This window comes from Dendrobates tinctorius, unplaced genomic scaffold (genome assembly GCF_039654945.1).
Source record: "Dendrobates tinctorius isolate UK_male_01 unplaced genomic scaffold, ASM3965494v1 ptg000099l, whole genome shotgun sequence".
NCBI classification, from domain to species: Eukaryota; Metazoa; Chordata; class Amphibia; order Anura; family Dendrobatidae; genus Dendrobates; species Dendrobates tinctorius.
Genome location: NW_027361767.1, coordinates 7,048,540 through 7,073,068, shown reverse-complemented (window position 1 = coordinate 7,073,068; position 24,529 = coordinate 7,048,540). Strand labels below are relative to the sequence as shown.

General features: G+C 47.6%; 1 protein-coding gene across 4 annotated transcripts in view; it reads left to right on the top strand.

The window, feature by feature from the left end:
* Window positions 1-22,722, top strand: part of DNM2 (dynamin 2) — a 70,404-nt gene extending 47,682 nt beyond the window's left edge. For 2 of the 4 annotated variants that reach the window (XM_073587535.1, XM_073587539.1), the window contains 11 exons: window positions 5,579-5,665; window positions 6,020-6,090; window positions 8,751-8,802; window positions 9,332-9,343; window positions 10,915-11,028; window positions 12,053-12,162; window positions 12,811-12,922; window positions 13,441-13,605; window positions 13,689-13,924; window positions 14,007-14,255; window positions 15,387-16,626. In XM_073587535.1, coding sequence (XP_073443636.1) covers window positions 5,579-5,665; window positions 6,020-6,090; window positions 8,751-8,802; window positions 9,332-9,343; window positions 10,915-11,028; window positions 12,053-12,162; window positions 12,811-12,922; window positions 13,441-13,605; window positions 13,689-13,924; window positions 14,007-14,255; window positions 15,387-15,456 — 1,278 coding nt within the window. In that variant the 3' untranslated portion in view covers window positions 15,457-16,626. Of the gene's footprint in view, window positions 1-5,578; window positions 5,666-6,019; window positions 6,091-8,750; window positions 8,803-9,331; window positions 9,344-10,914; window positions 11,029-12,052; window positions 12,163-12,810; window positions 12,923-13,440; window positions 13,606-13,688; window positions 13,925-14,006; window positions 14,256-15,386; window positions 16,627-21,720 lie in introns of those variants that run through there. The other 2 variants (XM_073587538.1, XM_073587537.1) reach the window with 2 other exon arrangements.
* Window positions 22,723-24,529: the final 1,807 nt, after the last annotated feature.

The window sequence follows — 24,529 nt, the reverse complement described above, 5'->3', positions numbered from 1 at the left end:
TTTGGCTCATCGCTCTGTCCTCTTGTGCAGCTGTGTGAGCAGGACAGGTTTTCCATCTCTGTTGGATGAGCAAGTGATGGCAGCCATATTGTCTCCTCAGGCTACAGATCTTCCTCCCCGCCGGCTGTTTCTGTAGTCTGTTATCGTGTGTTGCCCTGCAGTCTGTTTTCCTTGGGTCGGTGGTGCGTCCTCGGGGGTGTGGCCTTGGGGGCGTGGTGTGTCCTCGGGGGTGCGGCCTCAGACCATGCCTCTATAGCTTCAGTCTGATCTCCACATGTGACTGCTGTTCTGTAGCGTCGTCTTTCTCTCTTCTTTCTCCTCTCCATCACTTTCATGTAATGTTGGCGTGGGGTCGTTGTTCAGACATGACGCCCCTTCTGCATTAGGCCCTGGAGTCGACGATCAGGTGATCAGGGGCCCAGACAAAGCAGATCAGTGCGAGTCGTGTCCCCTCCTCGGGACAATGCCGCCATGATGCCCCCACATCTCGGGGCGGTGATTGGAGTCTCCCGGGGATCCCAGATGCCCCCGCAGTGATCCTGCAGCCACGGGCAGGGGACCTAGTAGTACTGCACAGTCGATCCTGGCAATTAACCCTCTCAATGCTGCAATTAAAAGGGTTTTCTGGTGCAAAAAAAAAAAAAAATGGGGACGAAAAATGCAAAAAGTGTCCTGCTCTCCTGAGGAGGTTAATACAATGAAAAGTTGAAGGTGTGCTGTTTGGTGTGGGGTGGATGACCGTACTGACATTAACCTCTTCTTTACTTCTCCCTTCACTGTGACGGCGGCGGCTCAGGCCTCAGATGGAGGGTAAATGTAATCTCTGGTCTTCATCTTCAGAACACATTGCGTTATATGTATGAAGACGTACGTACGGCCTCTGCCCTCTAGGTGGCAGGCTCCCAGCCCCGGCCATAGAGTAATGCTGGGCTGGCGTCCTGTGTAGCCCCCTGCCATCCCATATACAGAGGGGCAGTTGTATCGGCCGCTCCGAGGAGCCGCCTGCGTTTGTCTTCATACATATATTTGCCATTAAGCAACCATCCGTCCCTGTGCACCGCCGCCTGTGTGACTCCAGCTAATCATTCATTCACACCACTCCAGGGGAGAAATGGCGCCACTCCTGTCCAGCTGCTGCATCTGGTATTGCAAGTAGCTGGGCGGCCAGAGGATGCGGCAGCGTGCCGCCACTGTGTGATGGGTGGTTATGTGTTCATACGGGACGAGTTGTAGTCTTGAAAGGTGCCGTTTACTTAGCTTGTCCTGTCCCTTTATTATTGGGGATAAAATGCTTTTTGGAGGATTATGCGATATTTGTGTGGACGTATAATACTTTGTTCTCCCTGCGGGGGCAGTGTAGGGACATTGAACACTTAAAGGGGTTGTCCAGGCTTTTCACATTACCTCAGTACATACAGTGGGGCAAAAAAGTATTTAGTCAGTCAGCAATAGTGCAAGTTCCACCACTTAAAAAGATGAGGCGTCTGTAATTTACATCATAGGTAGACCTCAACTATGTTAGACAAACTGAGAAAAAAAAATCCAGAAAATCACATTGTCTGTTTTTTTTTCATTTTATTTGCATATTATGGTGGAAAATAAGTATTTGGTCAGAAACAAGCAATCAAGATTTCTGGCTCTCACAGACCTGTAACTTCTTCTTTAAGAGTCTCCTCTTTCCTCCACTCATTACCTGTAGTAATGGCACCTGTTTAAACTTGTTATCAGTATAAAAAGACACCTGTGCACACCCTCAAACAGTCTGACTCCAAACTCCACTATGGTGAAGACCAAAGAGCTGTCAAAGGACACCAGAAACAAAATTGTAGCCCTGCACCAGGCTGGGAAGACTGAATCTGCAATAGCCAACCAGCTTGGAGTGAAGAAATCAACTGTGGGAGCAATAATTAGAAAATGGAAGACATACAAGACCACTGATAATCTCCCTCGATCTGGTGCTCCACGCAAAATCCCACCCCGTGGGGTCAGAATGATCACAAGAACGGTGAGCAAAAATCCCAGAACCACGCGGGGGGACCTAGTGAATGAACTGCAGAGAGCTGGGACCAATGTAACAAGGCCTACCATAAGTAACACACTACGCCACCATGGACTCAGATCCTGCAGTGCCAGACGTGTCCCACTGCTTAAGCCTGTACATGTCCGGGCCCGTCTGAAGTTTGCTAGAGAGCATTTGGATGATCCAGAGGAGTTTTGGGAGAATGTCCTATGGTCTGATGAAACCAAACTGGAACTGTTTGGTAGAAACACAACCTGTCGTGTTTAGAGGAAAAAGAATACTGAGTTGCATCCATCAAACACCATACCTACTGTAAAGCATGGTGGTGGAAACATCATGCTTTGGGGCTGTTTCTCTGCAAAGGGGCCAGGACGACTGATCCGGGTACATGAAAGAATGAATGGGGCCATGTATCGTGAGATTTTGAGTGCAAACCTCCTTCCATCAGCAAGGGCATTGAATATGAAACGTGGCTGGGTCTTTCAACATGACAATGATCCAAAGCACACCACCAGGGCAACGAAGGAGTGGCTTCGTAAGAAGCATTTCAAGGTCCTGGAGTGGCCTAGCCAGTCTCCAGATCTCAACCCTATAGAAAACCTTTGGAGGGAGTTGAAAGTCCGTGTTGCCAAGCGAAAAGCCAAAAACATCACTGCTCTAGAGGAGATCTGCATGGAGGAATGGGCCAACATACCAACAACAGTGTGTGGCAACCTTGTGAAGACTTACAGAAAACGTTTGACCTTTGTCATTGCCAACAAAGGATATATCACAAAGTATTGAGATGAAATTTTGTTTCTGACCAAATACTTATTTTCCACCATAATATGCAAATAAAATGAAAAAAAAAAAACAGACAATGTGATTTTCTGGATTTTTTTTTCTCAGTTTGTCTCCCATAGTTGAGGTCTACCTATGATGTAAATTACAGACGCCTCTCATCTTTTTAAGTGGTGGCACTTGCACTATTGCTGACTGACTAAATACTTTTTTGCCCCACTGTATCTGGGCTGCAGAATGGTGACAATAAATAATTTACCTTCTGTCACCCGTTTGCAGGGTTTTCTAGATATCACTCTCTTGCTTCTGATCAGAACGTCCAAGGGGGGGAGGGGGGGGGTGTTCTGGCATTGAAATGAGAACTAGTCGTTTCCTCCTACTCTACTAAAAACCTGCCCTCTATAGCAACAACCCCACCCTCCATAACTACAGGCCATCCCCGTCCACATGAAGAAGCCCTCATCACACAGTAACAAATCCTCCCCCTCCAGCAGCCTCAGTGCAGAGAGCAGACCACCCAGCTGCTCCTCCCCCAGACACACACTGAACAGTGATCTATGGAAAGTGAAACTATAGTGAGGAGGGAAAATTGTCCTGTATTGTGGGCTCACTCCTTGATTACAATACATAAGTCACTCATTATCAGTGATTCCTTCCCTCAGTGTCCCAGGCTGCTGGCAGCAGTGAGAACAGACTGTGTGATGGCCAGTGATGGGGGTCTGCAGCTTCTAGTCTGCACAGGGGATGGCAGTCGCTGATGTTATCTGTTGTGTGACAAAGCCTCTGCTGTGTGAATGAGACAGCTCTGTGTCACTGATGTCTTCACACAGCAGCAGATTTGGTGCAGTGTATGTGTGAGCATGTCTATTTGGTATACAGCCTGCAGCAGCCGTCTATTGGGTATACAGCCTGCAGCAGACATCTATTCTGTATACAGCCTGCAGCAGCCATCTATTGGGTATACAGCCTGCAGCAGTCTCTATAGTGTATACAGCCAGCAATCATCTATATTGTGTATGTGTAATATATATATAATGCTAGAATGGAGGCAGAGCTGGAGTGGAGGATGGGCGGCATCTCCAGGGGACCCGAATATGTTGGCAGTGAGGGACCCTGAAATTTCGAGTGTCAGCCCTGCAGGGATGAGAGCATAGATGGAAGAAGACATCAAGGTGGAGAGAGCACAGGGGGAGACAGCACAAAGGAGAGAGCACATGAGGGGAAAAGACCGCACAGGAAGAAGAGAGAGCGGACAGGGTGAAAGACAGCTCCACAGAGCTCACCCCATCGTGACATCACTGCCCTCCTGATGCAATAGCATCGGGCCCACATCTAGTATATATATATTATACACATATATCTACTATAGACTTGCATTAGGTGCTATATATAGTTTTCTTTACACAATATACAATTATCTACAAGGAGTATGGCATGGAACATGTAATGGCCCTATTACCATTGTGGATGTGATGTAGATTGTGCTGCTTTCACAAATAGAGGATCACTGCTGTGTTCTTTCCAATGCTGGAATGATGATAAAGATGAGTGGGCAGTGGGTGGTGCTGGTCACTGGAGCTTGGTGGGAGTTTGGTGGAGCTTCACAAATACACTGCACCAAATCTGCTGCTGTGTGAAGACATCAGTGACACAGAGCTGTCTCATTCACACAGCAGAGGCTTTGTCACACAACAGATTACATCAGTGACTGCCATCCCCTGTGCAGATTAGAAGCTGCAGACCCCCATCACTGGCCATCACAGTCTGTTCTCACTGCTGCCAGCAGCCTGGGACAGTGAGGGAAGGAATTACTGATAATGAGTTGTGTATTGTAATCATGGAGTGGCCCAGAATACAGGACGATTTTCCCTCCTCACTAGTTTCACTTTCCGTAGATCACTGTTCAGTGTGTGTCTGGGGGAGGTGTAGCTCTCTGCACTGAGGCTGATAGAGGGGGAGGTTTCGTTACTGTGTGATGAGGGCTTCTTCACGTGGATGGGGGGGGAGGGCCTGTAGCTATGGAGAGTGGGGTTGTTGCTATAGAGGGCATGTTTGGAGTAGAGTAGGAGGTTACGTCTAGTTTTCATTTCAATGCCAGAACACACCCCCCCTTGGACGTTCTGATGAGAAGCAAGAGAGTGATATCTAGAAAACCCTGCAAACTGGTGACAGAAGGTAAATTACTTATTGTCACCATTCTGCAGCCCAGATATATACTGAGGTTATGTGAAAAGCCCGGACAACCCCTTTAATACCAGCGTTCTCCATAAATGAAAGGGCTTGCCCGGGCACACAGGAATGGTCATCAGTAGCGGATTGAGTGGGGTCTGACACCCGGCACCCACATCCCCCCGCTGATCGGCTGCTGTTTGCTCCGGTGGTGGCTGGATTAAACAGATGGTATAAAGCTGCTGAGCACAGGTCTGGAAAGGTAGTGCCCTCTGCTGGCTGCTGCCTGGTATTGCAGCACAGCTTTAATTTAAAATCAGACACATCACAACTTTACCAGTCATCAGCAGCGTCCTCCTGGACAACCTCCTTTAAAACTGATCCTGCAAGCAGGGAGTCGTCTTGTGATCCCCTTCTGTCCAGTAGGCTTGTGCAACCCCCTTAAAATAAGCAGGCGTGTGATGTTTGTGCGAACTAGCAACCATCCATCATGTCACCCATGCATGCCGGCACGGCTGAGCGTCCGCTCCCCGATACCCGCCGCACACATGACCGCGTCTGTGCCATTCTCACCGTTGCCCTCTTTTCCTTTCCTTCTGTTTCGCGTAGCTGGCTTCTTATCCCAGACTTCGAGAAGAGAGCGAGAGGATCGTGACGACGTACATCCGAGAGAGGGAAGGCAAAACTAAAGAGCAGGTATGTTCTTCCAGTCTTCTCTGGGGGTTGTCAGCCATATTGGTAAAAGTGTAGGAAGAGGAGAAGTTAGCTACTTTTTTCCCGGCACCTGTTTGCCACTCCGTTTCGTGCATGCGTTTCGATGCAGAAGAGAGCAGCTTTGGACGGCACCAGATTTCCCCTTTAAAGAAAACAATCCGTTTGGATCAAGAGGGATCTCCCGCTGATCTCTTTGGGTGACAGAAGAGCAACCGCATGATGGCTAATATGGCCGACAATGATGTCTCACAGAATCTGAAAGCAAAGAACGTTTTATCGCTTTGGGTTTTTTTCTGTTCGGGTGTTGCACTTCTCACGTTTGTGTTGTGTCCGCAGATTCTCCTACTGATAGACATCGAGTTGTCTTACATCAACACTAATCATGAAGATTTCATCGGGTTTGCCAAGTAAGTGCCCCCCCCCACCTGACCGTATCCTGGCTCAGACCCCGATGGGTGAGGTGACCGCATGGGTTTGCTGCTGACCATAACCTTTCATAATGTACTTGTCGCTCCGTCAGAAAGTCCTCAGTAAATAAGGAGGACTAAACCTTTAATAGGTTTTGGAGGTAGTGCTGATTGATGTGGGACCCCCAGAGATTGAATATGGGGGTCCGTACACAGCCCTGCTTTCAATATGGGAGAAGGTGAGCACTTCTAGCCGTTCAGGAGACCCGGACCGCTGCCAGTCATTACTGTTGGACTGGGTCCTGTGAATCGATTGTTACCATCTCTAATTGTAGGGGCTGCTAATCTTTGGGGGTCTGCTCCTTGAGCCTCTCCCTCCAACCCGATCTTTAAAAACAGCCCCGTGCCCCAGTCAGCCCCGTGCCCTGCTCTGAGAAAGTTGTTTTGACCTGTTGCTGGGGGTCTCAGGACCTGGACCCCACAGAACAGCAACACATAGTATATTTGTTTAAATGGTGGTTGCTCTTTAAAGCTCCTGTGATTTAGGACCCGGAGAACAAGGTAGAAGCGCAGCAGGGGGGACAGGTCAGACCCTTGGAGATAATGGAGCGTTGTGCCGCCTCACACTGAGCTAGAAATGCCGCCCTACCTTGATGACATCGTGGGTGGGTGGATTGTGTCACTAACACGTGTTTTTTTTCCACATTGCACGTTGTGTCCAGATGACGCCACTCCGCACGGTCTGACGTCTCGTAAATCCCCAGTACAGAATGGTGTGTCTCCGTGTGCACCGGCACAGTCCGGCCGTCTGCAGCCTGTGCGGTCCACCCCACTACAACCCCCAGCATGCCCTGACCGCCCAGGCTGCAGACTATTAGCATTGTCCTGCTTTTAGGGCCGGTGTAGTGCCGCCATGTTGTCTCCATGTTCTCCGGCCTCCTCGTGCTTGTGTTGTCTCGTCTCGCCTGTTTTCTTCTCGCTGTCTCTTTTCACCTGCACCTTCTCTCTCTTTCTCCATCCTCACGGCCGTCACTCTCTTGCTCCCTCATTCTGTCACATCCCAGCTGTTATACCGAGCAGCTCGTACCAGGGTGGGTATATCATGTGTGCAACCTGACTGTGGGGGGGTATGTCCGTCCAAGTGTCAGGGGTGTGGCCGTCTGTCTGTTCGCGTGTCGAGGGTATGGGGGCGTCTGTCCGTCCGAGTGTCGAGGGTATGGGGGCGTCTGTCCGTCCGAGTGTCGAGGGTATGGGGGTGTCTGTGCGTCCGAGTGTCGGGGGTGTGTCCTTCCGAATGTCGGGGGTACGGGTGTCTGTCCGTCCGAATGTCGGGGGTGCGGGCGTCTGTCCGTCCGAGTGTCGGGGGTCCGGGCGCCGGTCACTCTCAGACCTCCCACTATCTCATATCTATAGCCATCCTTATTTTTTTCTCTGCCATTCTGGCTGCAGCTTAGCCCTCATTTGTATGAAGAAGCAGAGCTGCAGTGTAAAGCATGGAGGCAGTCTGCCATGCTGCTGCGGTCAGTCCTAGTTGTTCCCTATCATATTAGCTTAGCACCACCTCTGACCGCAGGTCGTCTCCGATATGGCAACTCTGCCCTATGAAAGTAAACGTACCGGAGCTGCAATACCACAGACAGCCATTGGTCAGAGGTAGCACTGTTTGTTTTTTCCAATCCTGGCCAACCATTTTGAAGGAGATTTTTGTTTTTTTTTAAACTTATAGTTTAGTTGCTTCATGATCGGTGGGCCCTGACCTCTGGGACCCCCACTTATCCAGAGAATGAAGGAGTACCTCCCTGGTTTTGTAGAATGGCCCCTATTTTTTTTTTTTTTTTTGCCTTGCAGAGTGGCCCCCTCCCCTCGTCTCCTGGCTGTGCCGAGATCTGCGACATCGCCCCATTCACTTGAGCGAGGTCGTACTGAAAAGCCCTGGGGCGAGGCGCTGCTCTGCAGGGGAAAGCTGTTAACGGAACACAGTGCTAAGTCAAAACTGTGCCCCCGTCATTTTTAGGAACCTCTAGGGTTGAAAATAATGCGCTGAGCTCTCCCTCGCTGCACCTCTCCATTGTTCTGCGCTGATCCTCAAATCCTCTCCGTAGGCACAGAAAATAATGTGCTGTTACCTGCAGCCACCACTAGAGGAAGCTCCTTGAGCTTGGACTATAAAATGTATTCAGGGAGCTCCCCCTAGTGGAGGCTGCAGGAATACAGAATCCTGTAGTTTCTTTGTCTTGAGCAGGGGATTTGGAGCTCTGTAACAGAAAAAAAAACTGTAGAAATTTTTTTTTCAAATGGAGGCATAATTGCCTGCCAGCAGCTCCGTGGGGCCAGCACAGAAATGCCTGCTCCATTTGGAAGCCTCAGGACCACTCTTGGTCTGTGAGAGGCAGCAGCGGTCAGGTGACTAGAAGAGTACGCCATCCGCCAGTCATCTGCCCACTGCTTTGACTTAAGACTGGAGCAGACGTCGGAGAGGCCTGCTCTGGATCCACAGTGCCCTTGGTAGGTGATTATGCCTCCAATTTTTTTATTCTAAGAGCCTTTAAATGTCTCTTTTTATCCCCCCTCCTGCGTCAGACAACCCCTTTACCTGCTCGATGCGCTCCGGCCGTTAGCCTCTCACCTGCTGTATGTTTTTTGTTTTTTTTTTCCTGTAGTGCACAACAGAGGAGCACGCAGCTGAACAAGAAGCGGGCTGTCCCCAACCAGGTAACTGTGAAGGAGCACCGGCAGTCACACTTGTCAGGACCCGGGTCACCAACGTCCGTCGTCCCTGACTGTGCAGGAATCCTCTCGTTCTTTCTTGCACCGCCCCCTGTCTGTGGCTGTTGTGGAACTACAACTCCCAGGCCACGGGTCTCTTCTCTCCCACTGTACCCGGGGAGCTGCAGGAGCCCTCTGCAGCGCTCACCCTCTGTCCTGTCTCTGACCTGCTCCCATGCCCGCGTCCTCTGCGCACCGTGCATGTGCATCTGTGAGATGGCGATTCGCATGGACACATAATTGTGCCACTGACCTGGTTGTTGTTTGGGGATGATGGGAGTTTTAATATTAACTGTGTATTAATTGCATGTAATTTTCTCCCCCTCTTCTCCTTTTTTCTTTTTTTGCTGCTGTTTCATCTTGTTTGTTACTTCTCTCCATTTCCCTTCATAACTGTCTCTGGCCATAATCCCCCCTCGTCCTGTCCTGCGCTCCCGCGCCCCTAATCTTGTGACTGCTGCTATACCTAACTCAGGGAGAGATCTTGGTAAGTACGTGCTGCGTGTGAGAGCGGCTATGCTTTGCCCATGAAATGGAAACCACTGCATCTCTGGGGTACGTGCAGCGCAGATCTAGACTTAACATTGGTGGGGGGGTGAGACAAGCACACGCTCCTCTACCCTCGACGTCGCTGCCAACCAAAGGTCTCCGGGCTTCGTCCGCCGGTGGTGGCGTCAAGGTGACCATCTGTCTCTGATGGAAACTTGCCACCCCATGCTGGAAGAAGCAGCCATGGGGGACACCGGCAACAGTACAGAGGAGCGCCACTCCATGGTCTGGTAGGAGAGTGTGTGCTTTTTATGTAAGGCCCATTTTTAAAGTAAAACTATTGCAGAGGACCCCTTTAATGGTCTCCTTCATGCCCAATCAGATTCCCTATAGAAGTCTCCGTATCCATACCAGTGCGTGGTTTCCTTTCTCGGCCAAGGAATGGTTTGTCTTTTTTTTTTTTTTTTTTGCAAAATTGAAATCAGAACTGCTTTGACTCTGCGGCTGCTCCTTGGCTTGCGTCCTCCTCACCCCATCACCTTTATATCCGTTCACTCTGTGCCAACCGTCCGATTGGTGGTCTGATAATCAGGCGGGCAGTGCCCTCCATGCTTCAGAAGGACAATGTGGGCATCACTGATTTCTACTGGACGGGTGTGTGGGGTCCGCCACCCACTCAGGTGCAGGAAGGGGCGAATGTGACGGGCGCGGTGTCGGGTGGTAGATTTATGCTCCGTCCTGGTTGGCGTGCCAGCAATTGGCCGTAAGTGATTGTGCGCTTGACTTGCCAGCCGGTCGTGTGCTCTTCCATTTGCCGCACTCTGTGGAGTAATAGGTTTGGAAAATAATTGCGTCCCCTTGGGACATATGAGGTGACGGACGCATGACACCACACACGGTAAGTGCCATCAGTATCGGGCTCGTTATAGACCCCCCTCCCCCCATTCTGGGTCACCTCTAATGTGGTATTCCACTTTCCCAGACTCCTGAATGGCGATACACTGACACATTATTATGGAGTCACGGTATGCCAGCTAGCTCTTCTCCAGAAGGAAGGAGAATGCCCTGCTTTGCTTCCTTCTGGAGGACAGCTTTACTAGGCTGCCATTCAGGATCCTGGGACAGTTTGGTGACAAGTGGTGTCGCTCCAGCAGAGGCCTCGTACGTCAAAACCGTCCTGCATAGCCATTTTCTTACCTGTTGCGTCCAATCGGAGATCACTTCTATCTTGGAAAGCTGAGCTCTGATTGGCCGCCACGGCTAATGAGGGGCTTTATCCAATCTGATATACACTGCTGCAGCGTCTAACTTCACCCCAGACCCCTGTCTAGTGATTGGTGTCTGCGGTGTAGGACTTGTGAACTTACCGGCGCCGGTTCAGATCACCCATCACTGGGTATACAACAGAATGGCCGCCCGTGTCCTAGAGCATTTTGTGTAAGCAATTCCTCCCCCACCCCCCACCTTCCAACTGCCTAGGACCCCCAAATGATGTTTCCTTTTTCCCCATCCCCTCCATCTTCCACTTTTTTTTTTTTTTTTCCCCCTTCTCCCTTTCTCTCTCCACAGGTCATCAGGAGGGGCTGGTTAACCATCAACAACATCAGCATCATGAAGGGGGGCTCCAAGGAGTACTGGTTCGTGCTGACGGCGGAGTCCCTGTCCTGGTATAAGGATGAAGAGGTACAAACAAGATGGGAGGGAAGGGAGAGAGGGAGGGGGGTGTACACATGTTTTTTTTCTTTATTTAAGATCCATATGGTTTCCATTAACGACACAACGTGTGCACAATTCCGGCGGGCGGCGCGAGCCTCGTCCTCCGCGCTCCTCCATCCCAGTTTAACCAGTGTGTAGACTACTGTTCACTCTGTGTCCAACGAACACGTAGTCTGAACACTGGGAGAACGGAGACGGATACGATCCATGCCGGTCACTCCACGAGGGGCGTCTCAGGGCCCGGAGGGGGCAATTCTTCATACACAGACGGCAGCACCTATAACCCAACCAAAAGTGACAGAAGGCTGTGGTTAACACTTTAAAAGCCATCCCCAATTTGCCCTCCCCAAAAAAATGCATTCATACTGATTTTCCCCCCTTGTCAGTTATTGGCATTCTTTCCCTTCCTATGCAGCGTGCCGTGCTCCCCTCGGCGTGCCCACCAGCGTGCCGTGCTCCCCTCGACGTGCCCACCAGGTCTAAATGCTATTTTCTGTTGCCCACCTTTTTATCTGTAGTCGCAGATCTCACCGAGCCAGAGAGCGGCCGCAAGGTCGTCCGGTCTGCCCGTGACGTGGCATCGCACTGCTCCGAGGTTTGGGGAACACATTTGTGGCTCTGCAGGAAGTGCGGTAGGAGGGGTTAGGAGGCCGCTGGTGGGGGGGACCCACCGCCTCCATCACCCTTCCCTGGGCCAAAAATCCTCCCAGACACTTAAACTGTTCCAGATGTTTCGTCTCCAGCCCAAACATATGCTCCCTTTCCTTTAACCCCTCGCGCTCCATCCCGGGAATGCTCGCATTGGGAAAGCCAGGAACCTTCTGCGGAAGTGTTTTTGTTTTCACCATTTTATTAGAAGTAAAAAAAAAAAAAACTAACAAAAAAAAACTGATTAAGTTTCCCGCCACTGCTGAGTAATGAGTCTTCACATTGTTCCACGCGCTGTCATATCTGTGCCGTACAGTGACCGGCTCTTCCATGCCCCCTGCAGGAAAAAGAGAAGAAGTACATGCTGCCGCTGGACAACCTGAAGATCCGAGACGTAGAGAAGGGCTTCATGTCCAACAAACACATCTTTGCTATTTTTAACACTGAGCAGCGGTGAGTGGTAGATAGACGGTATCTGACACATTGCCAAGGAGGAAAGGCATCAGCTGAAGCAATTGTTGCTGCCCATCAATCTGCAAAATGGGTTATGAGACCAGATCGCAAAAAAATTTAGTCCATCATACAGTGATAAAGATAACTTGCCAAGTGGGAAAACACTCAGGAGTGGACGTCCCAGCAAATGCCAGCGGGCACCAAGAGCTATAGCTCAGACTCTAAAGGCCTCAGTTTTTCACCTGCTGCTTCTGTGTCTTTATCTAAATTTTGGTTAATAAGTTTATTTGCATGTGATGTTTGATGGAGGTTGTAGTTACCAATTTGTTAGACAAGACCTTCCAAGGAGCAGATGTTTTTTTGTTGTTTTTTTTCGCATGTTCCAAGACGTAAAACCAAAGACGTCACATAGGTTGTACTTAGTGTTTTCAAAGGACTTTGTTGCTCCAGTACAGCTAAACTAAAAAGTGAAGAAGCTTGATTGAAACCCTCTTACCATTTTGGGTATGCAGCCCCTATGCAGACCCCTGTGTTTCCATGGTTGCGTAGTACATGCCCTGTGGTGTCTGACCCTGCAGTTGTTGCTCGTCGGTGGGAGCTGGGGGTCTCTGCATACATGCTGAACGTCTTCCTCCGCTACCTTTCCAGGAACGTGTACAAGGACTTGCGTCAGATCGAGCTCGCCTGCGACTCCCAGGAGGACGTGGACAGCTGGAAAGCCTCATTCCTCCGAGCCGGGGTCTACCCTGAGAAAGACCAGGTGAGCTGCCGGCGACCTCTCACCCCCCCACCTGAGTGCAGCCGTGTCACATTGGGCGGTAGTGAGGGTGACCGGCAGATGATGTGGGTGGTAGTCATGTCACGTTGGGGGCAGTAGTGTAGGTGCTGAGGATAGTAGTCCTGTCACATTGGGGGCAGTAGTGTGGGTGCTGAGGGTAGTAGTCCTGTCACATTGGGGGCAGTAGTGTGGGTGCTGTGGGTAGTAGTCCTGTCACATTGGGGGCAGTAGTGTGGGTGCTGTGGGTAGTAGTCCTGTCACATTGGGGGCAGTGTTGTGGGTAGTAGTCCTGTCACATTGGGGGCAGTAGTGCGTTGTCAGGCGGCTGGGGTCTGTAGACGGCTGTGAGACATGTGACGATGTCTCCATACAGTAGGACGGAGCTCCAGCTGTAGTGAGACGGACTATAACTCCCATCATGCTGACCCCCGGGCTTGGCATGTGATGACATATAGAGGGTCCGGGGTCACTGATTATTTTTTTTCCATTCTAACCTTCAGACTGAGAACGAGGATGATGTCCAGGAAAACACATTCTCCATGGACCCTCAGCTGGAGAGACAGGTGGAGACCATCCGAAACCTGGTGGACTCTTACATGGCGATTATCAACAAGTCCATCCGGGACCTGATGCCAAAGACCATAATGCACCTCATGATCAACAATGTGAGTCTGTGTGGACGGATGGGCACCAGCCTCCATCGCTCCCCCGGGATTAGTCACCAGTTTTATTGTTTTCACTTGTGCAGACAAAGGATTTCATCCACTCGGAGCTGCTGGCGTATCTGTACTCCTCCACCGACCAGAACAGCCTAATGGAGGAGTCTGCGGACCAGGCCCAGCGCAGGGACGAGATGCTCAGGATGTACCATGCACTGAAGGAGTCCCTGAACATCATTGGGGACATCACCACCAGCACCATCACCACCCCAGTGCCCCCGCCGGTGGACGACACCTGGCTGCAGAACTCCAGCAGCGGCCACAGGTCCGGGCCGGGCTCGTACGCAACACAAAGCTTCTGTGCTAGAGACTCACTAGTAATGTCTTTTCTTTATACTTTCCCCCAGCCCGAATGTACAGAGAAGACCGGTTTCCACCATCATGCCTCCAAGCCGCCCGCCCGCAGTTAGGGGTCCGACTCCTGGACCGCCACTTATCCCCATACCTGCAGGAGGCAATGTGTATCCACCCATCCCGTCCCGCCCAGGGCCCGCGGCCGCCTTCCCCATGGCTAACAACGACCCGTTCTCTGCACCTCCACAGATCCCAAACCGGCCGGCTCGTATACCCCCGGGTGTGCCGCCTGGAGTGCCAAGGTGAGTAGCGCCCCCCTCTGTTTTCAATGCTGTGCCTGCTGATTAAGACCTATAGATGAAGCAGGAGTGCAGAGCTCACTGCAGCGCGGCGTCTCTGTAGATGAATGATCCGCTGATTATATACTGGGGCGTAGTGGGTCCCCCTGTCCATTAGCCAAAAATGCCTCCTGCGAAGACAGTAGCTTTGCAGATTCCTACGCTGCATCAGTGCCATAAAAATGTGTCCCGGAGTGGTGTAGTGAGACTACAACTCCCATCGTGTCCTAGAGAGGTGGGGTCCACCGGAGAATGTGGGTCCACCAAAAATTAAAGGGTCCCAAATAGGGCGTCCCCCTTTATGACATCATGCTTTTTTTCTGATACCGCCCCTTTAACTATCACACGATGTAGAGGATGTATGGAGATGATTACTCCACCAGCTTTCCTCTAATTCTGCTAAGGCTGCTGCAGTCCCTTAAATGCCTGCTGCCCCATGGCTGCCTGAAATGCCCCTTAGCCCTTAATCTGCTTGATCGTGGGGTGCCGATGGGACGTGTGCAGCTGGTGGAATGGTGAAGACCCTCTCTGTAATCCTACGACCAGGCCGAGTGTCCTAGAAAACCCATAACTTTTCCCTGTATCCCGCAGTACTATAGATCTCTAGCGGCGCTGTAATGTGGGTGAAGCAGAGTCCAAGTGCCCTGAGGGGACTAAAAATAAGAAAATAATAAATACAAATTATATTCCCTCTTTTTTTTTTTTCCCCTTTTTTTTTTTTTGTAGATATTAAACATAAACCTATTTGTTAGCCCCGTATGTGCAAATGTCCGATCTGTAAAAATAAAAATGTTATTTCATCCTGTAGTTGCATTCCCCTTCCCAAAACAAAAAGTTTGAAAAGAAAGGGTCCTAAAGGGGTCCTAAACGAGCCTTGCCGCATTCTAATGAGCCCGTCCCTGTATTTGGACAGTGCACCCGTGGGGCACAGAGATGATTCATGTACAGAGAGCTGCAGTCCGTCCTGGTGACCTGGATGGAATCTGTCTTCCACACCCTAACCCATGTCTTTCCTTCTCTGTCACATCCCTGAAACCTTCTTTTTTTTTTTTTTTTTTTTTTGCACCTTTTTCTTGCCCTTTTTATTTTTTGCAGCCGGAGGCCTCCCGCCGCCCCCAATCGGCCAACCATTATTCGACCTGCAGAGCCCTCCCTACTAGACTAAGCAAAGTTTTCAGCCATTGCAATCCTTGTTTGGGAGCCGGGGACTTTCGCGCAGGGCGCACACACTGTAATGCCGCCCTGGTGCCTAATCTGTCCCCGTTGTCTTCACCACCAACGCCGCCGCCGGACCAGTCTGCTAGGACTAGACTTCATACACCTCCACGTGATCCCTGACTGGCAATGGCTTCCCGAAAATGGCAGCTGACCGGCATCCGTTACGCACGGCATTTCCTTTGATTCCTGTGATTTGCCACCTGACGGCTCTTCAGTTGTTGGAGGCAACTACAACTCCCAGCATGCTGCATTGTAGTTTCCTTCTAACAGCTGGAGGGCCCCAGGCGGCGGCCCATACGCTCTGCAAGGGTTAAACGAGAAGCAAAATCTATGATCTGATGTCGGATAAAAGAAATACAGGGTTAAATTCAAGGCTGAGTGGGGGGGGGGAGCGGGACGTAAAGACCCCCAGAAAGTCCTAATGTGCCCCCCACTCAGGCACTGCCTATTCCGAGCGCGGGCTGGGATGTTTCTATCCTCATGAAATGATTGTACAGTTTTTGGATCTTCCCAAAAAAAAATGCATTAATTTTCATATATATTTAACAGTCGCTATAAAACCTTATATTCTCCGAAGATTTTTTTTTTCCTTGAGACTTTAGAGTTGAGATTCTCTATAAATCAGTGCCTTGTATGCTTTACGGGTGAGGGGGCGGAGCAGCGGGCATGGTGCGGAGTCCTCCTCATGGGGGCGCTGGCGGTTAAAGGCTTTACAGACTGCTCGGAGCTGGGTATGGCGGCGTAATGGGGGCAACAACTGGAAAGTGTCTCCTGAAAGTGAGAAGTCTTGTAGCCCCCTCCGGTACAAGCAGCCTGTAGAGTAATAGCCAAGTGCAAGTGTCAGGATACTATATAGAGGGGCATGTAGTACCAGGCCCAGTGCAAATACAATGCCAGGGGGGAGGTCACACACTGCCCCACTGAGGAGGGTCCGATCATGTCTGCGTCTCATCGCTCGCAGGAAGAGAGGAAGCGTAATGGACTCTGTGACTGATCTTTTTATAGTCGTAAAGGAGCAGCTGGTTTGTTACCACTGAGAAAAACTGTACAATATTCTACCTTCCCGAATCTGTACCTTATTAATAAACTAAAATAAAGGGAACTTTATTCTCCTGGTGATCGGTGATTTCTCTTTTGGGTGTCTGCCTCTTTACTATGGGTGTGTAATTATTGTCTATTACTGTATTCTGTTACTCCATATCTCCTCCACTATATCTCCTCTCGTTACTCCACATCTCCTCCTCTACTTCACCTCCTGTTGCTCCACATCTCCTCCTCTACTTCACCTCCTGTTGCTCCACATCTCCTCCTCTACGTACAGTTAGGTCCATATATATTTGGACAGAGACAACATTTTTCTAATTTTGGTTCTAGACATTACCACAATGAATTTTAAACAAAACAATTCAGATGCAGTTGAAGTTCAGACTTTCAGCTTTCATTTGAGGGTATCCACATTAAAATTGGGTGAAGGGTTTAGGAGTTTCAGCTCCTTAACATGTGCCACCCTGTTTTTAAAGGGACCAAAAGAAATTGGACAACTGACTCCAAGGCTATTTCATAGACAGGTGTGGGCAATCCCTTCGTTATGTCATTCTCAATTAAGCAGATAAAAGGCCTGGAGTTGATTTGAGGTGTGGTGCTTGCATTTGGAAGGTTTTGCTGTGAAGGAAACATGCGGTCAAAGGAGCTCTCCATGCAGGTGAAACAAGCCATCCTTAAGCTGCAAAAACAGAAAAAACCCATCCGAGAAATTGCTACAACATTAGGAGTGGCAAAATCTACAGTTTGGTACATCCTGAGAAAGAAAGAAAGCACTGGTGAACTCATCAATGCAAAAACACCTGGGCGCCCACGGAAGACAACAGTGGTGGATGATCGCAGAATAATCTCCATGGTGAAGAGAAACCCCTTCACAACAGCCAACCAAGTGACCAACACTCTCCAGGAGGTAGGCGTATCAATATCCAAATCTACCATAAAGAGAAGACTGCATGAAAGTAAATACAGAGGGTTCACTGCACGGTGCAAGCCACTCATAAGCATCAAGAATCAAAAGGCTAGACTGGACTTTGCTAAAAAAACATCTAAAAAAGCCAGCACAGTTCTGGAAGAACATTCTTTACACAGATGAAACCAAGATCAACCTCTACCAGAATGATGGAAAGAGAAAAGTATGGTGAAGGCGTGGTACAGCTCATGGTCCAAAGCATACCACACCATCTGTAACACACGGTGGAGGCAGTGTGATGGCTTGGGCATGCATGGCTGCCAGTGGCACTGGGTCACTAGTGTTTATTGATGATGTGACACAGGACAGAAGCAGCCGAATGAATTCTGAGGTATTCAGAGCCATACTGTGTGCTCAGATCCAGCCAAGTGCAGCCAAACTGATTGGTCGTCGTTTCATACTACAGATGGACAATGACCCAAAACATAAAGCCAAAGCAACCCAGGAGTTTATTAAAGCAAAGAAGTGGAATATTCTTGAATGGCCAAGTCAGTCACCTGATCTCAACCCAATTGAGCATGCATTTCACTTGTTAAAGACTAAACTTCAGGCAGAAAGGCCCACAAACAAACAGCAACTGAAAACCACCGCAGTGAAGGCCTGGCAGAGCATCAAAAAGGAGGAAACACAGCGTCTGGTGATGGCCATGAGTTCAAGACTTCAGGCAGTCATTGCCAACAAAGGATTTCAACCACGTACTAGAAATGAACATTTTATTTACAATTATTTAATCTGTCCAATTACTTTTGGTCCCTTTAAAAAACAGGGTGGCGCATGTTAAGGAGCTGAAAATCCTAAACCCTTCATCCAATTTTAATGTGGATACCCTCAAATGAAAGCTGAAAGTCTGAACTTCAGCTGCATCTGAATTTTGTTTAAACTTCATTGTGGTAATGTCTGGAACCAAAATTAGAAAAATGTTGTCTCTGTCCAAATATATATGGAACTAACTATATTTTCCCGTTACTCCACATCTCCTCCCCTACATTGCCTCCTGTTACTCCACATCCCCTCCCCCCTAACTCCTTACTCCCATAGAAATGATCACAAGTACATGTGAAAATTTACTTTTTAATGTCATATTAGAGACATCCTTTTCTTTCTCCTTCTGGACTGAAGTCTTAATTCTTGGGTAAGATCATTCCTGTGAATACAGACTTTCTCTTTCCGGTGACAGGAGATGACAGTTGGTGCTAACAAAGTTCTATGGAGAACTGTAACTGTCATTTCAAGAGATCTTTCTGCAGGATGTGTGTCTGGCTCTAGCTCCTACCTCTCCATAGAATTTTAAAAGAACCAATTGTCATCTTCTGTCTCTCTAATGGGAATATCTGTATTTACTGAAAACATTTTACCTGTAATTTAAGAAAATCAATTCTGGAGGCAAAAGAAGATTTCTCTTATTAAAATATATTGCAAACCTTCTGATTCTCATGTGTACTATTGATTAATACAATAAAAACTAAGATGTTTTCTTTAACCCCATTTATGTAAGTGCAATGCTAGTCTTTATCTAAGACAAGTTGTGGTGAAGGGTTCCTTACTGATCATTTGCGATCTCTCTGCTTACTCTTGTATGCTGCCCATCATAGTGATGTCACCAGGACCCCAAAGGCACAGTGAAGTACAAAGTTGGGACTTGAAAAAGAATTATTACACCTTGGTTGTAGGTTAACCAAAAACACCACACAAAATGGGCATTCTTCAGCGATTACGGTGTTTACCCTTGCCCTTTGTAACGTTTTCTATTTGGCCTCATCCTGTCTACTTCGGCCGGTCTCACACGCCCAGATAATTCTGGTACCGGAAAAAAGGTGGATACGTGGTACCACTGTGTGGCAACCGTGTGCCGCATCAGGACCACACGAACGGCTGCCGGGAAGCAGCGCTACAGTAAGCGCTGTTCCCCTGCGGCTGGTGCTGAATGCGGCTGTCATTCTTCTCTCCTGCTGTGCCGGCAACAGCGAGCAGGAGAGAATGAGTGACTGAAAACCTGATGTGGGGTCCCCTTCTGTTTGTGAACCAACCAGATGAAGCTTACAGCCCTCAGCAAGGTTGGTTCTCAAGAATAGAGGGGTCCCCATGCTGTTTTTTTTTAATTATTTACTTAAATTCTCTCCTGCTCGCTGTTGCCGGCAGAGCAGGCGAGAATGACAGCCGGGAACAGCGCTTACTGTGCTTCTTCCCTGGTGGCCATCTGTGAGCACGGAGGGCAGTGTGAACTGTTATCTGTGTGCATGTGTTCAGCACTTTTGCGGACCATGCACTCCCACGAACACTGACATGTCTCTGTGTTTATCACACGGACCGTTAGTCCATGAAAACACGCTATGTGCAGAGACACATTCATTTTAATGTGTCTACGTGTGTCAGTGTCTCCAGTACGTTAGGAAACTGTCACTACATGTACCGGAGTCACTGACGTGTGAAACCGGCCTTAGAAGAGTCCTGATCACACGATGTCCTACTACTGGTGATCAGCTAGTGCTAAGTGTTCAGTTTCCCTACAGCTCCTCCGCAGGACACATGAAGCATTACACAGGTAGCAATAGATCGGGTTCTCCAGGGCTAGTGAGAGAGCCCTTCGTTAACATTTAGAAACATATAAAAAGAAACCTTAAGCTCTCTAGTCAATAAGTTCTTGGTAAATGTGTAAGGATTTGCCATGACTATGGTTTCAAGTGTTCAGATTGAAAATGGTAATGATTTGCAGATTGGTTTTGGATACCTATTATTTTTCTTGGGGGTATATCCTTAAAAATAGTCGGTTCTTCAAACATCACCGGTCAGGAGGCCCCCATCTATAGTAGACTGTGAGCTGAGCTCAACGATTTTGGGCTAATAGGTATGGGGGCCCGTAGGTATGTCCCGGGGCTCATTAATGGGTCAGATGTTGACTCTCAGGATCGAATGGTTTGAAAGATTAATTCCTATGGGGGATGCCATTCCTGCGTTTGAGCTAGGTGCAGCTTTTACATAGAACTGTAAAGTAAACTGGGCTGTCCTAAAAAAAAAAAAAATGAACGGGCAATGGAAAAACTACTGCGTGAGCCAACAAGGAGAACTTTTACGAGCCTGAAGGAGCTGCAAACTTCCTTGTCCAAAACGCTAGAGCTTACCTGTAATGAGTTTAGAGTGGGATTTCATTCTTCACAAATCCACACCAGACCTGTCCTTGGGTTCTGCCTGGTATTTCGCTTCCATCAGCATCATGGAAGTGACTGGGACTGAGCCGTAATACATGACACAATCGGTGACGTTGGTCCTGAGATAAAACAGCCTGCAAGTTGCGCCTTGGATCGGACTTGTTTTTCCAGCACGTACCACAGATGATCGATCGGATCGAGATCTGGGAATTTGGAGACAACTCAAATGTTTTTTTTTAGTTAAATCTTCCACTAATTTGTAGATTGGTTTTGAGGAAGTCTTTTCATAATCTACACCTTGTTGAAGTATTAAAAAAAAAAAAAACAGTAGCTTTCCTATAGTCCAATTCCTGCTCCTCAGGGGCGGGGTCTAAACATTTCATGTAAAATTATTTTTCAATTTTAGGAAAGCACTTTCATGGTATGAACACAGGTGGATATGTCCAATGCTAAATTAACCATTTCTTCCACTTACGTGTGTCTGCATAGTTGCTTATTTAAGATGGTATGAAGTAACTTCCAGGACCTGTAAGTAATCTGTTCTCCAAACCGGTGTCCTGTGAACCGCCTCTTACCTGATGACATTCCCAAACTTTTCTTTTGATTAGCTGGCCTGACCCATTGCCATTGTTATTTTCACAAATTAGCCATGAAACCCTGCCGTACCTAGTTACACTTCTCAAGAGTTAGTGCTGCGTATTCCAACTATTACCTTCTCTAATGGCCCAAATTCTAACTTTCTTGTGTGAACTAATCCCTCTCTCCTATGTAAAAAATATTAAGATACCATTTGTGATCAGGTACGTTGGACTTTACATGACAACCTTGGTCCCAGTCCTAAAATTAAGGCCTACAAACGTTTACTACATTGTCATAACCTGTCTGTGGAATTACAATACAGAGAAACATATTTTCAGCAACTTCAGCTCCTCGGGGGCGGGGTCTAATAAACCTATGTTTCTTGTTAAATGCAAATTCCGGCTTTTTTTTTTTATGACATTCATGGGTTATGCTAGATACAATTTTATGAGTCTCCATTTTTGTTTCCATGCAGACGACCTCCTCCAACAGCCCCAAACAAGCCTCAGTTCTGGTGACATCCTCCTCTTGCATGGGACCTTACACACCCAGGTCCATGGACTTGCCTTGCTACGTTATTAGCCTTCCACTATACACAAAATGGATTCACAGGAGACTCTCAGTCCAAGGGATTGGATCAATTATTTGGGACCAACAATTGAGGTCCTAAGTGGCATCAAAGTTGCCCCAAGATAAGGTGTTAGAGAACGGGGCCTGTCATGTGTGATAACCAAGGTCTACAAGAAGTCACAGTAATGTCATTTCGAAAAGCTCACCCGGCGAGGAGGTCTGGTGTCGCCTACTTCTGCCTGTAGGCTTGGTGTTTTCATCTGTACACTGTATATTTGGGAGCTCAAAATGGACACATTCTCTAAAGGCTGCCTTTATGGTGCAGCCTAAATTGGGGTGGGATCCGTAAAGTGAGATGGGATTTACCCTGTATACTAAGAGTATTTTATAATGCTGTATTTAGGCCTTAGAGAATCATTTCTGAGATCTGGGCTTTGGTTCTTTTTTTCCAAATTTGTAAAGAATTGCCCAACGTTGATTGACCTTGGAAGATCACAAAGACCCAATGGCGCTACTTCATCAAGACTGGCATTTTGTGCTTCAGGCTTGGTGCAGACGTAACATGCACCAAATTGGAAATATTCTCCACTCTTGGCCGAATTATGAATTTTTTCAGGATGGGCTCTACCCACTTCTCAGAAAGTTGTCTGAGCTGGCAAATTGTACAGTTTTACGCCAGTTTTGATGAATCTGACCTCAATGTCTATACCTGTGGTCTCCAACCAATGGCTCTTGAAGTGTTGCTGACTCCAACCATGGGTGGAAGACCGCCGATCCTTATTGTAGTTCAAAAGATTATATTATGAGAATCATGGGGAGATGCTTGTACAAACTAACCGAAATTCTGTATGATGTGTAAGATGGTTAAATTTAGAGAATCTATTCTTAATAAAATCTTTTAACCACGGGTCAGGTCTGTTCTGTTCTTGAGGCGTCTTGTAACCATTGAGGATTTCTGGCCTCCAAGTCTTCGATTTGCCTTGCATCAAGTCTATAAAATTTTACAACCCCTGGCAAAAATTATGGAATCACCGGCCATGGAGGATGTTCATTCAGGTGTTTAATTTTGATGAAAAAAAAGCAGATCACAGACATGGCACAAAGCTAAAGTCAATTCAAATGGCAACTTTCTGGCTTTAAGAAATACAAAGAAATCAAGAACAAAATATGTGGTAGTCAGTAATGGTTAATTTTTTAAACCAAGCATCGGGGAAAAATTATGGAATCGTAAAAAACAAAAAAAAAACCCCAACACATCACTAGTATTTTGTTGCACCACCTCTGGCTTTTGTAACAGCTTGCAGTCTCTGAGGCCTGGATTTAATGAGTGTCACACAGCACTCTTCATCAATCTGCATCCAACTTCCTCTGATTGCTGTTGCCAGATCGGCTTTACAGGTTGGAGCCTTGTCATGGACCATTTTCTAAAACTTCCACCAAAGATTTTCAATTGGATTGAGATCCGCACTATTTGCAGGCCATGACATTGACCTTATGTGTCTTTTTTTCAAGGAATGTTTGCATAGGTTTTGCTCTATGGCAGGATGCATTATCATCTTGAAAAATATCATCATCCCCAAACATCCTTTCAATTGATGGGAGAAGAAAAGTGTCCAAAATATCAACATAAACTTGTGCATTTATTGAAGATGTAATGACAGCCATCTCCCCAGTGCCTTTACCTGACATGCAGCCCCATATCAATGACTGTGGAAATTTGCATGTTCTCTTCAGGCAGTCATCTTTATAAATATCATTGGAACGGCACCAAACAAAAGTTCCAACATCATCGCCTTGCCCAATGCAGATTCGCGATTCATCACTGAATATGACTTTCATCCACAGTCCACGATTGCTTTTCTTTAGCCCATTGTAACCTTGTTTTTTTCTGTTTAGGTGTTAATGATGGCTTTCGTTTAGTATTTTTGTATGTAAATCCCATTTCCTTTAGGCGGTTTCTTACAGTCCGGTCACAGATGTTGACTCCAGTTTCCTCCCATTCGTTCATTTGTTTTGTTGTGCATTTCCTATTTTGGAGACATTTTGCTTTAAGTTTTTAGATGCAGACTAACGAGCAGATCTAATTTGATGCAGGTGTTAGTTTTGGGAATGAAAATTTACAGGGTGATTCCATAATTTTTTCCCACAGAATTGAGTGATTCCATAATTTTTCCCCTCTGCTTGGTCTAACAAAAAGTAACCATTACTGACTACCACATTTTTTGTTCTTGATTTCTTATAGCGTTTCTTAAAGCCAGAAAGTTGCCATTAGTTTTGTGCCATGTCTGTGATCTGCTTTTCTTCTACAAAATTAAACAACTGAATGAACATCCTCCAAAGCCGGTGATTCCATAATTTTTGCCAGGGGTTGTAGTGGTCAAATCCATCATTTATGATTCATTGAAGTCCCTTTTCTTTTTGTCTTGTTTTATTCGCTGATGGGGGTTTTTTGTGCCAAATTCTTCAAAATTTTGAGTTGGCGCTAAGTCAAAAATACTTTCCCCATCCTTTTTTAAAAAGAAAAGATGCAAATCTTTTAGAAGGTCGCAATTAAATATGAAATTGAAAACTCTACCAGAAACTCTTCTTCGTGGCTGGGACTGGAGTAAGATTCACCCCCAAAAAAACAAGCAGCAACATTTCTATAAATTCATAAAATATGACATCAAAATCGGCGAGGAAAGGCACAAATACTAAAGCTACGAGAAGAGGAA